General features: G+C 31.7%; 1 protein-coding gene and 1 long non-coding RNA gene across 2 annotated transcripts; one reads left to right on the plus strand and one right to left on the minus strand.

Moving 5' to 3' along the window:
• The first annotated feature begins 4,820 nt into the window (after positions 1-4,820).
• LOC108478369 (uncharacterized) lies at positions 4,821-5,964 on the plus strand. Its single transcript, XR_001870294.2, has 2 exons — positions 4,821-5,250; positions 5,572-5,964. It is a non-coding gene; the product is annotated as an uncharacterized LOC108478369 (long non-coding RNA).
• A 398-nt stretch (positions 5,965-6,362) lies between these two features.
• Positions 6,363-7,857, minus strand: LOC108477541 (zinc finger protein ZAT9-like). Its single transcript, XM_017780082.2, has one exon. The coding sequence runs from the start codon at positions 7,740-7,742 to the stop codon at positions 6,369-6,371; it is 1,374 nt and encodes a 457-aa protein (XP_017635571.1). The 5' UTR covers positions 7,743-7,857; the 3' UTR covers positions 6,363-6,368.
• Positions 7,858-12,841: the final 4,984 nt, after the last annotated feature.

A 12,841-nucleotide genomic window follows, 5' to 3' on the forward strand; every position in this document is an offset into this window, starting at 1 on the left:
TCATTTTTTTTCTTGAAACAACTTTGAATATTACGAATCTACGAGTCAAAATCCAAACAACTTTATTCTCGAATCTCTGACACTGACCGTTAGATCGACTTAGATCTAATTAAGATGGGTACTAAACAAACATACTTGTCGAAACCATTTTTAATTTAAAAACAGGGATCGACTTTAAAATGAAATATGTAGTCGCCACCAATCATTTTTGTTTAGGTGTGATTAGATCACCTAATAAAACATCTTATTTTATTAAAATATTGATTTTGGCCTACGAAATTCAAGAAAACAGGTTCGGGAGTGAGTTACATACGAGGAAGGATTAGTGTAACATCCCGAAATAGGGCCTAAACGGAACAGTGGTTGCGAAACCACAAATCCGAGGTAGAATGTAACGGCCTAATTTTCAGTGGTGTCAAAAATAGTGATTTGAGATCACTAAATCGGACAAATAAGATTGAACAAGATAGTAACTTAATATTTATGAGTCAAGTAAGAATTTAGAAGAATTTGTGAAATGGTGAAATTAGTGAATTAAAATAATTTATTAGGTCGACGGGTCAAAAAGCGAGGTATCGAGACCTCGAATTTGAAAATCGAGCTATAAATATTTTTATAAATATTTATGAAGTGTCATTGAGTTAGTATTAAAGTTTCGTTAGAAAATTTTGATGTTTGGATAGCTAATTAATTAAAAGGACTAAATCGAAAATAGCTCAAAATTTGTTAAATTGTGAGTAAATAGCTTAAGTATTTAAAAGATGGATTTAAAGAGCAATTAGACCCAAAGGTTAATGGCTGGACGGTTTGGGTATGAAATAAGCAAGAAAACAATGTGAACAAGGGACAAAATTGGAATTAGCATAAAAGTTAATAGTAAAAAAATGATGTAATTGAAAATCTAGACATTTCTTCATCTTTCTCAGCCGAAACGCCGTAGCAGGTCTCCTATGCTGGTTTTCATATTTTTGCACCATGTAAGTTCAATTTTACTATTTCTTAGTAATTTTATGTTTTGTGACTTTTACAATTAGGTCCAATCATCTAATTCATTAGTTTTTGATTTGGTGGGTGAAATTGGAAGTTACCCTGGCTGAGTAAGGGTAGTTTATGATGAATTATTATGAAATTGAAGTTCTAATTTCATATTAAGGTTGTTTTATTAAGTCATTTTGATAGAAAATGGTATTTAGGACCTAATTGTGTGCAAAATTGTGAATTAGATGTTGGTGTTGAAATTCAGAATATCAAAGGCTGTGAAATAGTTTATAATGATAAAATAAAAGTGTTAATTTATAAAAATTAGTTCAATTGATGGGTGAATTGAGCAGGACTAAATTGTAAAAACTGTAAATTTTGGGGTAAGAGTGCAATTTTGAATTTTGAACAGCATAAATTGTGAAGTGAAATAGAAATCAAATAAATGCTAATGAGTAGAAATATTTTATATTATAGATCAAGAATCCAAAGAAGAACGAGGAAAAGAAAAAGTAAAGGACTAAATTGTAAGGTTTAGTCACATTTTGTATCAAGGTAAGTTTACAGTAAATAAATGCAATATTCTTTTATTTTACATTATTATTTTCAATTTCCAGCATTTATATATTTATGTTATGAAAATATTTAAAGTCGAATTTAAGGTGAAGTGACAGAGGAAAAGTGTTAGAAAGCCGGTTGAACCCTAGGAATGTTAGGATATTAGGGTTGACAGACGAATCGAAATGAGCCATGTAAGTCCATATTAGAAATATGGCTTTGGAGACAGGATTGAGCCATGTAAGTCCATATTATATATGGCATTGGAGCAGAATAATTCATGTAAGTCCATGTCAAAGACATGGCATTGGCGAGATATTGATGAGCAGAGCGACCCTAGTATCCTTAGTATTCCGAGTGGTTCAACGGGTCAGGATACGAGTTAAATTACAGTGAATTAACAGCAAAGGAAAAGTAGATTATACTTATGAAAAGGAAAGGTCGGTAAGAAAGAAGGTAAGGGAATAAAGAAGAAGATAGAAATTGAGAAGTAAAAAATTTATGATGTTAGATGATATTATGCATAATTATCCATTATGTTGAATGTTGTGATTTATTTGCTTGTAAGCTTACTAAGCCTAGTGCTTAATCTCTTTATTTTCTTCTTCTTATAGTACTTATCTAGTCACTCGGGGATCGAAGGAAATGTCGGAGGCCGATCACACTATCAAAGAAATAACTCGGTATAACTAGGCGTTTTGTTTTAGGTATGGCATGTATAGAAACTTAGCTACTTTTGGTATAATATGAATAATGAATGATGTGTAAATACTTGCTAGTGATTAGCTAAGAAAATAGCTGATGATATACATGTTTATTAATATGTATGATTGAATGATGATTATCACATGAAAATTATGAAAATGTGAAAGTAACCTAAAACAGATTCAAGTAACAGAAATGATGTAACTTTGAAAATCACTAAAATTGTAGAAACATAGTTTGAAGATTAATAATATATGAAATTAAAGCTTATTATGTATATTTTCTTATGGAATAAGCAAAACAGGTAAAAGTATTATATTTTATGATATATCTGAGTTTTAGTGAAACAGGGTCAGAGCGATTTCTGGATCTCCTGTTTCAACTTTGGAAATTCACCATAAATTGTACAAAACTAATTAGAAGGTATAATTTATATGGTTAGAATGCTTGTTGAATCTAGTTTTGAGAGAAACAAGCGACTTAGTCATATGAATTTTGTACAGGAATAAAAATGGTTCGTAGTAAGAAGAGGTCAGTGCAGTTGAGTTTTGAAACAGGGGAAACTTTAACTAATAAACTGTACTAATTGGCTAAGTCAAAAATTCTAGAAAAAAATTAGTAGATATATATATGAGTCTAGTTTCATGAAAAATTTACGGATATTAATTTCAAGTTTTGAAACTCGAGAAATGAATTTTTAAGTAACCATGACGCAGAAAAACAGTTTATTCCGAAAATTAAAATAAGTGATTTAGAGTTGTTTAAAAGGTAAGATAAGTTTAGTAACACCTCAAGCTTGACTCCGGTGATGGTTTCGGGCGTGGGGGCGTTACAATTAGCACCCTCGGAATGCCCAAAATTGGTACCTAACTGATTAATTAATGTACTAATGTCAAAAATTTGAAAAGATTTTAAAATACAATCCCATTTAAAAATGTTTGAATATAATCGAATTGGATATTAAGATTCTCTTGCTCCGAAAGAATAAAATATCACATCCAATAAGTTAAGATACGACAATTTAAACCCTCAAAACCAAGATCATCTCATGGTTTCCAAAACTCATGCATTAAAATTTTAAAAGGATTTTCGGTTATTTGGTCAAACGGTAAATCGAAACCCAGCACGTTAGGGCACGATTTCTCGAAATTTCCAAACACGGAATATTGCTTTATTTTTTTAATAAACCCTTACCTCGAGATAACAAAATGTCACATCCAGTAAGTTAGGACGCTACATTTTGAATTCCCGAAATAAGCTTTTATTTGAAAATTTTATGTTTTGACTTAAAAAAAAGATACTTGGTTACTTAGATTCAACGAGGAAAATTAGAATCCAGTAAGTTAGGGCACAATATTCTTAAAGCTCCCAAATATGAGCATTGCCTTATTTGAAAAACTCTCGAATAAAATGCAATAATTAAATGAAATGCATTTTTTTATTTAAGACGATGATTTGTTAATAAAACCATTACACCAATAAAATATTGAATGCAAATGCTAAATGATAATTCATGGAAATTGCACAACATGCTAACTTTCAATGCTAATATAATTGATTAAGAGAAAATGTAGTAACAACATAACTAATATCTCAAAATAGTACAAAGACAATGCCAAGACTAACATAAAAGAGTGATAAAATATCGAAATTTTAATAAAAAATAAAGTAAATAACAGTTAGATATATATATATATATATATATATATATATATATATATATATAAAATAAAAGTTAAGGAATAAAACGAGACTTTATATAAAGGAAATCAAATATATATAAAATAAAGTATGTAAAATTAATGATATATAAAAATAGATAATTAACAAAACAATTTAAAAATATGGTGAAGTTTACAATGGATAATATATATATATATATATATATAAAAATATAAAACATTAAAAAACTTGAATAAATAGCAAAACAATTTAAAAATGAATAATGTGGTAAATTTTAAAAGAATAATATATACACATATGTGATAATATATGGTAAATAACATATGTTTAAAATAAATAATAACCTTAAATAAATAATAGAACGATTTAAAAATAAAGGATACAACAAATTTTAAATTACAATTAAAAAGATTAAAACTATATAATATACATAAAAGATAATATTTAATGAATAAAATAATATATAATAAAGCAACCTAATGTAAATAATAACAAAAAGAAAAAATGATTTTAAATAAACAATACATAAAATATTAAAATAAATAAATAAATAAATAACAAATATAAAAAAGATTAAAATCCAACAAACTAGGGACTAAATCAGAAGAAAAAAAAAGTCAGGGAAAAAAAACAAAGAAATATGCGTACAAGGACCAAATTATAACACGCGTGAAAACGGGGGAGCGATCTGGGAAATACCTCAGGACCGTATGTGCAGCATTCAGGGAAAGGACCAAAATATAATGAGCATAAAATCACGGGGATCAATTTGGAAATTAATCCCTTCTCTCAAAACGCAGCGTTTAAGCATAGATTAAATTAGAATAGCGCACAAATTTCAGGAAAAATTTAAATAATACAAAAGAAATATAAATAGGACTCAATCAGATGGCGCCAAAACATGGAGGGACCAAATGAGAAATTCACGCAAAGCAGCTAAACGCGCGATCCTCTCCGGGTCGGGTCGGTTCGCACGCGGGTCAGCACGAAACGGTGCCGTTTCAGCACCTGGGTTCCAAAGACTAAGCGGCGCCGTTTTATTTGTTATTAAAACAGAAAAAAAATTCATTTGAATGGCAATCTGCCATTTTCTACAAAAATCCAAACAAATCCCTAACCCCCATTCTTTTATCGCTCAGTTGGCCGACAAAGGAACCCTCAGCTCCGTCCTCCACACACCACTGTGATCGGTGATAGACATAGAGCGAAGGTCCATCTCCTCCCCTTAAAACCAAGCTCAGAAGCCTTAAAAGTTTCCACCCCGGAGACCCCTCTTTGCTTCGATTGCAACGAAGAAGATGAGGCTCCGACGGTGCACTTGTGAAGGTATATCCCTCACTTTTTTATTTTTACACGCAAAGAAAGAAACAAAGAAGAGAGAAGAGAGAAAAAAAAATCGAAAGAAAGTGATCCGAGAATCACCTTTGAGAATTTTTTTCTTTTTTTTTTGGATTGATTTCTATTCAAATGTATGCGTAAAAAAATCCCTTTACACCGTTTTTAACCGGCTTTATATAGCCGAAAATAAAAATAAAAATTTACAAATTTTGATTTTTTTTGCTCTCTTTGCTACTGTTATTTTTTGCTGTTTGTTATCCTTGTTGTAATTTGCTGTCAATCTATGTTGCCGCTATTCTGTTTTGCTAGTATGTACGGCGTGGAGATGGCTGTCCGTGGGAGAGCTGCGGATGTGGCCATGACGCGCTGGAGATCCCTGCTGAGGCAACTGCGGCGCTAGCCTTAGGGTTCCAGTTTCTGGAGCCGAAGATCTGGGCCATTCGGGCTCGTTTTAGAAGTGGGCTGTTGGGCCTTATGAGTTTAGGTTTAGAATCTGAAAATTGGGTAGTTTATTTTAGGCCATAGTGGGCCATTGTAACATGGACTTGGACTTTGTTTTATTATTGGGCTTGTATGGACTGTTTATTAGTTTTTGTTTTTGTACAGGCCCGGGCAAAAATGGGCCATTACAATACTGATTGTTGAATTGTCGAATTAGCCAAAATTTTAAAAAGATTAACAGCTCAATGACTTAAATAAAAATTTTCAAATAGTATAATGATATTTTATAATCTTTTGATGTTAAGTGATTAAAATATAAATTTATTAATACTTTAATAACCTTGGATGAAATTTACCCTAATCAGAAAAATGGTGAACGGGTGAGTAACCATTGGGCTCAAGGCCTATGGGCTTTTATCTTATTGATTTCCAGAACAGAACCAAAGCAAGTAACCAGTGGCACCAAAAGGCCATTTCTGAGCATTTCAATTTTTTTTTTTTACCTAATACTAAGACATGCCAACATTAATGAACATGTTCTGATTAAAATTTGTAATTACAGTTTCTTTTTTTTTTAATATATAAATACAAAAAATGTCTACAAAATAAATCAATTAAAGGTAAAAATATACTGAGAAATGTTCTCATAATATTTAATATTTTTATTACAAATTCTGTGGATCAGAACCAACATTAGCAGTTGAACCGATCCCAACTTGCAGCCATGGAGATGAAGCTCCGGTCGTATTAATGTCCTTTAATTCACTTAGCTTCGCTAATTTTGCCTTACTATCTGCTTCGTCATCGGCATTTTGCAGTGAATCATTGTAATTATTATTGTTGTTGGTGTCGTTGTTTTCGTTGTCAACTTGCAAATAAATTTCACGGTTCCGTCGTACGTTATCATCGGTTGGAGCGGGAAGATTGAGATCAAGTTTAAGATCAAGTGGTTCGGGTTTGCCGATGAACTTAGGTCTTTGTTGTTGAATTTGTTCGATGTGATCTTCGAAATGATGGAACTTAACCAACGAGGAAGTATCGGGTGAGTTGGAAGTGATCCAATGACATCTTTTATGACCACCTAATGCTTGTCCCGATGAGAAAACACGGTGACAGATTGAACATTCGTGTACTTTTGATTTCCTTTTCGATGTGGATGCCAAGGGATTAGTACTAGTTCCTGGATCGAATTGTAGCGTTGTTGATCTCGATTTCGTCGGGAAGAACTCTTCGTGTGTGATAACATCTAGGTCTTCATCGACTTGACTATCATCAATATGATCGAGCCGTGCGAAACACCCTTTAACTTTTTTATGACTAGCTCTATGTCCGCCCAATGCTTGATGTGAATTGAATACTTTCTTACATGCTTTACATTCAAATAACCCTCTAGCAACCCCTTTGGCCTTATTATCCATAGGTATCTTACATGCAATAGGAGCAATAAAATTCATGGTATTTCGCCTCTCTTCGTCTTTACTCGCCGAAGCACACGACTCTTCCAGTTCAGTCAAGAACGGATCGACCGTCGCGTTCGATAACATCATAAGACAATTAGCAAGATCTTCTTCTTCGCTCGACGGACAAACGGAATTAAAATTATTCCCTACGTTACTTCGTAACGATCGTTTTCGTTTAGACCAACCACACCCTCTCCTCGCCGCAACACCTTCATCGTCGTCGTCTGACCCCGGTGACGACACGAGTGACTCGGCGCAATCCTCGGAACTACATTTACTGTGTTCGAGAAATGATTTCCACGACAAAAACTCCTTACCGCAATTCTCACAAACCCTACAACTCTTTAACCTATTAGGGTTAGTCCTTAATGCATACATACGCTTGTTGTTAGGTGGTACATTGCCTCCTAATTTATCTTCCCAATCACTTGCGGGATCATCGTCGTCGATATGACTGTTCTCGTCGCCTATTCCGTGAGCCCTCATGTGACCACCGAGTGCTCTACCACACCCAAACCCTTTCTTACAAATCTTACAAAAATGCTTAAAATTCGATTGTTGATCTACAATAAAAGCCATGCATATACACTAACCAAAAAAAAAAATCTGGGATTTTTTTAATGAATGGGATTATTGTATAATGAAAGGATGTTGTAAAGTCCTTGTTTTTAGTAAGAGTAATGGCTTGTTTTTTGTGGATGGAAAAAAAATATAAAAAAATATGAAAAAAATTATTGAAAGAAGAGAGCAATGGTGGAGTTGAGGAATGAGGAGTGAGGTGACAAGTGGTAGGAGAAGAAGAAAGGGAGAGACTTTTTCTATGGCTATGTGGTGGCGCCGCCGGTCAAAACCAACGGAGTTCAGTTCAAACAGTGAGTTTTGTCTTTTTAGGGGGTTGTGTAAGAAAGATGAGTGAAATAGAGACTGGCTCTAATTGCCATATACCTATATATATGTATATGTATATGTATATGTATATGTATATGTGTATGTGTATGTGTATGTGTATGCGTGTTATGGCCCTTAAATTTGAAGCTACATGCATTGCGTTCTCCTTCACTGTCGGTTGGTTTAATCGGCTTTTCCATAGATTTTTCTTACATCTCTCTCTCTTCACTCTTTATTATTATTACATTTGCCTATTATTATCCCTTTTTTTTTTGTTCTTTTGTGGGGAAAAAGAAGATAGTTAAACAAGGTTGTTTTAAACATGGATTTGACCTCTTCTATCCTTGCTTTATGTAAAAAAATAAAATAAAAATTCTCAGTTTCAATGATAATATCTCTCATTAATTATACATAGTTTTAATTGGTATAATAATTAGTTTAGTTTTTAAAAGTTACATATTTTGTCTATTTGGTCCTAATTAATAAATTTGGCCTGTATCATTTGTGTAGATATTGAGTCTAAATTTGTTGAATTTTTTTTAGAATTGTTAAAGGGAGGTCAGACTCACTTTGAGAGAAATCTTCAAAGTGTCGTCCACTGAAATTAAACGAATCCCTTAATGATGGAGGTATTATGCCTAGAGTGTCCGGGCTCAATTTTATCCTTGAGTTTTGTCTCCCAACTTGGTAGAGAACCCTCTCTACCCCTCGATGGGTTCACTGGGTGAGAGTGCCTCACCTACCAAGGAAATGCGAGTATTTGACCTTAGTGAGGTTCGAACCCATGCCTTTGTATGGCATTAATGAGTCCGACCTCCCCTCAACAAGAATCATGACCAAATTGACAAGATATGTAAACATTGAGAGTTAAATTTGTTATTATACTAATCAAAATTATGTACAATTGATAGAAAACATTAATGTTTGTGATAATTGTCCCTAGTTGCTGACTTTCGAAATTGTCAGGGCTTAAATTACGACTTTTTTAAAAAACTAATTTACTAGATATCGAAATTGAGAATAAAAAAAATACTTTTTTTTATAATATTAAGTAAATGTTAATAAATATCATGTGTGTATATAAATAGCTAGTGAGTGAAGTGTGGTATAGGATAAGTAAGCAATGAGTTAGCTTCAATGAATAGGGACAATGTGGGATATGTAGTTTCTTTTAATCAATCAAATGATCATTGTATCTTTCTCTTTGCTTTGATTCAAAGCATTCCCTTAAAGACAACTAGCTTAGCTAGTCAATTAAGTAGTGATAGTGATTAAACAAAGAGGAGTCTTGGTTAATTTAGTACACTCCACCCCATGTTTTAAGTAAGCAGTCTACTCATATCAACTGTATTTTGATCAGCTAGGAATTATTCTTCACCTCCATGATTGGGACCCTATAATTTATTGGAAACGTATATATGATTAAATTTGATGATTCATTAGATTGATGAAAGCAACTTTCCATTTCATATGATAGGTGTCAACTAGGAATTGGATTTTTGTAAATTATATTGTCAGTTATCTAATTATGAAAAGTTACAAAATGATCACTAATTATTCAAAATTTTCTTTTTGAGTCACCTAATTATACGATTTTTTCTTTTTGATCACCAACTATTAAATTATTGATAAAAGATAACTTTGCAACTTTTAAAATTAGTATAATAACAATTTTAACATTCAATATTTATATATTGTGTTAATTTAGTCTTGACTCCAAAAATATAAACCTTCAAAATCGGAAAAAATACACAATGTGTAAATGTTGATGGTTAATTTTTTAGAATTAAGACTAAATTGAAACAATATACAAATGTTAAGGGTTAAAGTTGCTATTATGTCAATTTTAAAAGTTAAATGGCTGATGACTTGAAAAGAAAAAATCGAATAATTGAGTGATCATTTTATAACTTTTCATAGTTGAATGACCTAAAAGAAACTTATCAATCATTGAGTGACTACAAAGTGTAATTTATTCTTCTTCTTCTTTTTTTTTTTGGCCACTGTTTAATAAGACAAAAATATATATAATGATAAGACATATTACATTAACACGAAAAAGACTCAAATTCAAATTTTAAAAATAATATTATTAAAATAAATAACCATAAATCTTAAAAATATAATATTTATAAACCATAAAACAGACTTCTAACATGACTCGGTAATAATACGTTTTCTGATTGTTGAATCATTCAAATGGAGCAACATAGGAAAATTGCCAACATTTTGAATTAATTAAAGAAAAATGTTATATGATTATTTTCTAATAGGATAGTTTGGGCCACATTGACCCATTTGGTTGAGATGGTGAAGGTTCTCCAGGGCCCAATAAGGACAGGGCTTGCAATTTCAATTAGATTTATCAGTTGGATGGGTGGGAGTAGTTTTGTAAATATGGATTGGATCATTTCAAGTTTGTAAAATTTTCAATTCATTTTAAATCGAGGCAATTTTAAAATTTTGTTGACTTTAGATTTCGGTTAATTTTAGATTTTGATAATTTTAGATTCTAGTTATTTTGAGTTTCAGTAGTTTGAGATTAGGAATTAGGTTTTCTCGAATAAATTATTTTTTTTGTTTGAATTATTTTCAATTTTGTTAATTTTAAGTTGAGCCAATTAGAGTTCATGTCAAATCAAGTTTAAATAGAATGGATTTAAATTATTAACTTTTTAAATCCATTGAGGTGGAAAAATGCTATAAAAAAAAACTTTTAAAAAGTGTTTTTGGAAAGTTTGATAGTGTTGATCATTGTCGTCACGAAGTGCTTTTGAGAAATTTTTGACAAAGTCAAATGTTAATTTTAGACATGATGTTGTAAAATAAAAAGATTTAATAAGTGTATAAAAATGTAACTTCCTTGAAAAACACTTTCCGAAAGCGAAAAGCCAAAATTTTTAACTTTTTGGCTTGGTTAAAGTCCCAGTTTGAAATCAAGGTTTGGTTTGAAAAGTTATATTTTACAAAAAATTTTGGTTTGAAATCAGGGTTTGGTTGAAATGTGCTTTTCAACATGTAACACTCCATACCCAACCTGGTCACCGGGTCCAAGCTACGAGATGCTAAAACTATCGATTTTGTAAATTCAAAACATTTTGCAACATTTAATCATTTAAATACATAATTAAATAGCAATCATGTACATAAAGTATTACACAATCATTAAGAGGTCTTACACGAGCTTACGAAGCTCTTTTGTTAACCAAGGTCAAATTAGGATTAAATTGTAAAATTTTGGAAATTCAAGGCCGGCGTTGCGACCTCACAATTTCCACATCATGATGTTGCCAACTCAGTAAGTTACGTCATGACTTCGAACATGTCAACATTGCAACATCACTCATTGTTGGCACCACATTACAACGTTGGATATTTGTAGTTGTGACGAGGTCCTTGTTTTTGGCAAAAAGGTTCTATTTCAACATGTGCAATACTACCTAATAGACTTATACCACTTAATACCATCAAGACCAATTCAAATTCATACCATTTCATGCCAAATAAATCACCTAACCAATTCCAAAACAAAACCATCTCAAATACGAGCTCAACCTAACCAATATCAATTCATTTCAATGCATTCATTCAAATACCGAATTTATCTAAGCTAAAACATATTAGAACATGCCATTCAACTTCCACAACTAACCTATCCATTTCATGACGTACATCATAAGCCTATATGACCTTATCTTGAACTAAAACAAACATACTTCTAAGCATCAATTTTCAAATGGGTAAATTCTAGCTTAGTTACCTCTTTTACCTTATTTTTGCAACATTCCACATACCAACACTTATAAGCATATATCATCACTTATTCTAACATGAAACATAACTAATACCATACATTTACCAAGTCATAAAGGCAACACATTATACAAAATAGGTTATTTCACACTTGCCAAATAGTAAACATTTTCATGTACTAAGATACACACTAAGACCCTTATATACATGCCACAACACTAGATTTAAAATGATCGCATAACTACCAAATCACTAATAGTATGAGCTTCTAGAGGATTCGGCTTGACGAGTTCCACAAGGTAACAATCTACAAGAGAAAGAAAACAATGAAGGTAAGCATATAGAATGCTTAGTAAGTTTATAAGTAAAATACAAGGCTTACCTTCTCTTTACCTAAAAATTTTAAGTTATCTTACTTGGCATAACTTTGGCTAGACATACACTCAAAACACAAAAAAGGTGAGCATTGATTTATAATCAAGAAATTTAATATTAACATACCAATTCATGTTACTTTCATATAACTTATCTCAATGATACATTCAATTAACCATCATAAGATATTAACAAGTATACATAATTCAAATCAATCATCAGTGCTATTATCAATCATAATAATGTATCATTTTCAATTCAATCCATTCAATGACTTTTCAATATGGATACCAAGATCATTTCATCATAATTCAAATTTTCAATTTCATTTAAACCATTTCGCCCGATGAACCCTCGTAAATGAACTTGGATACATAGGTAACTACACCACACTAGTTTCTCGTCTGAGCTAAGTATATTTATATATATATATATATATATATGGTTACCCGTTTGGGCTAAACCAATATTACAACACATTAGGTTAATCGTCTGACCTAAACTTGTATCACATAATACCCGAGAATCCGCAACGAATGTTAGATCTTGTTAACACCTGCAATAAATCTCGTATAAGCGCGCAAAAAACTTTATTCGCATGCCAATCGTATCCTAATCTTTTACTAAGTTCACATGGATATCTTTTACACATATAAATGTCA

Source organism: Gossypium arboreum, chromosome 12 (assembly GCF_025698485.1).
Source record: "Gossypium arboreum isolate Shixiya-1 chromosome 12, ASM2569848v2, whole genome shotgun sequence".
Classification (NCBI taxonomy): Eukaryota; Viridiplantae; Streptophyta; class Magnoliopsida; order Malvales; family Malvaceae; genus Gossypium; species Gossypium arboreum.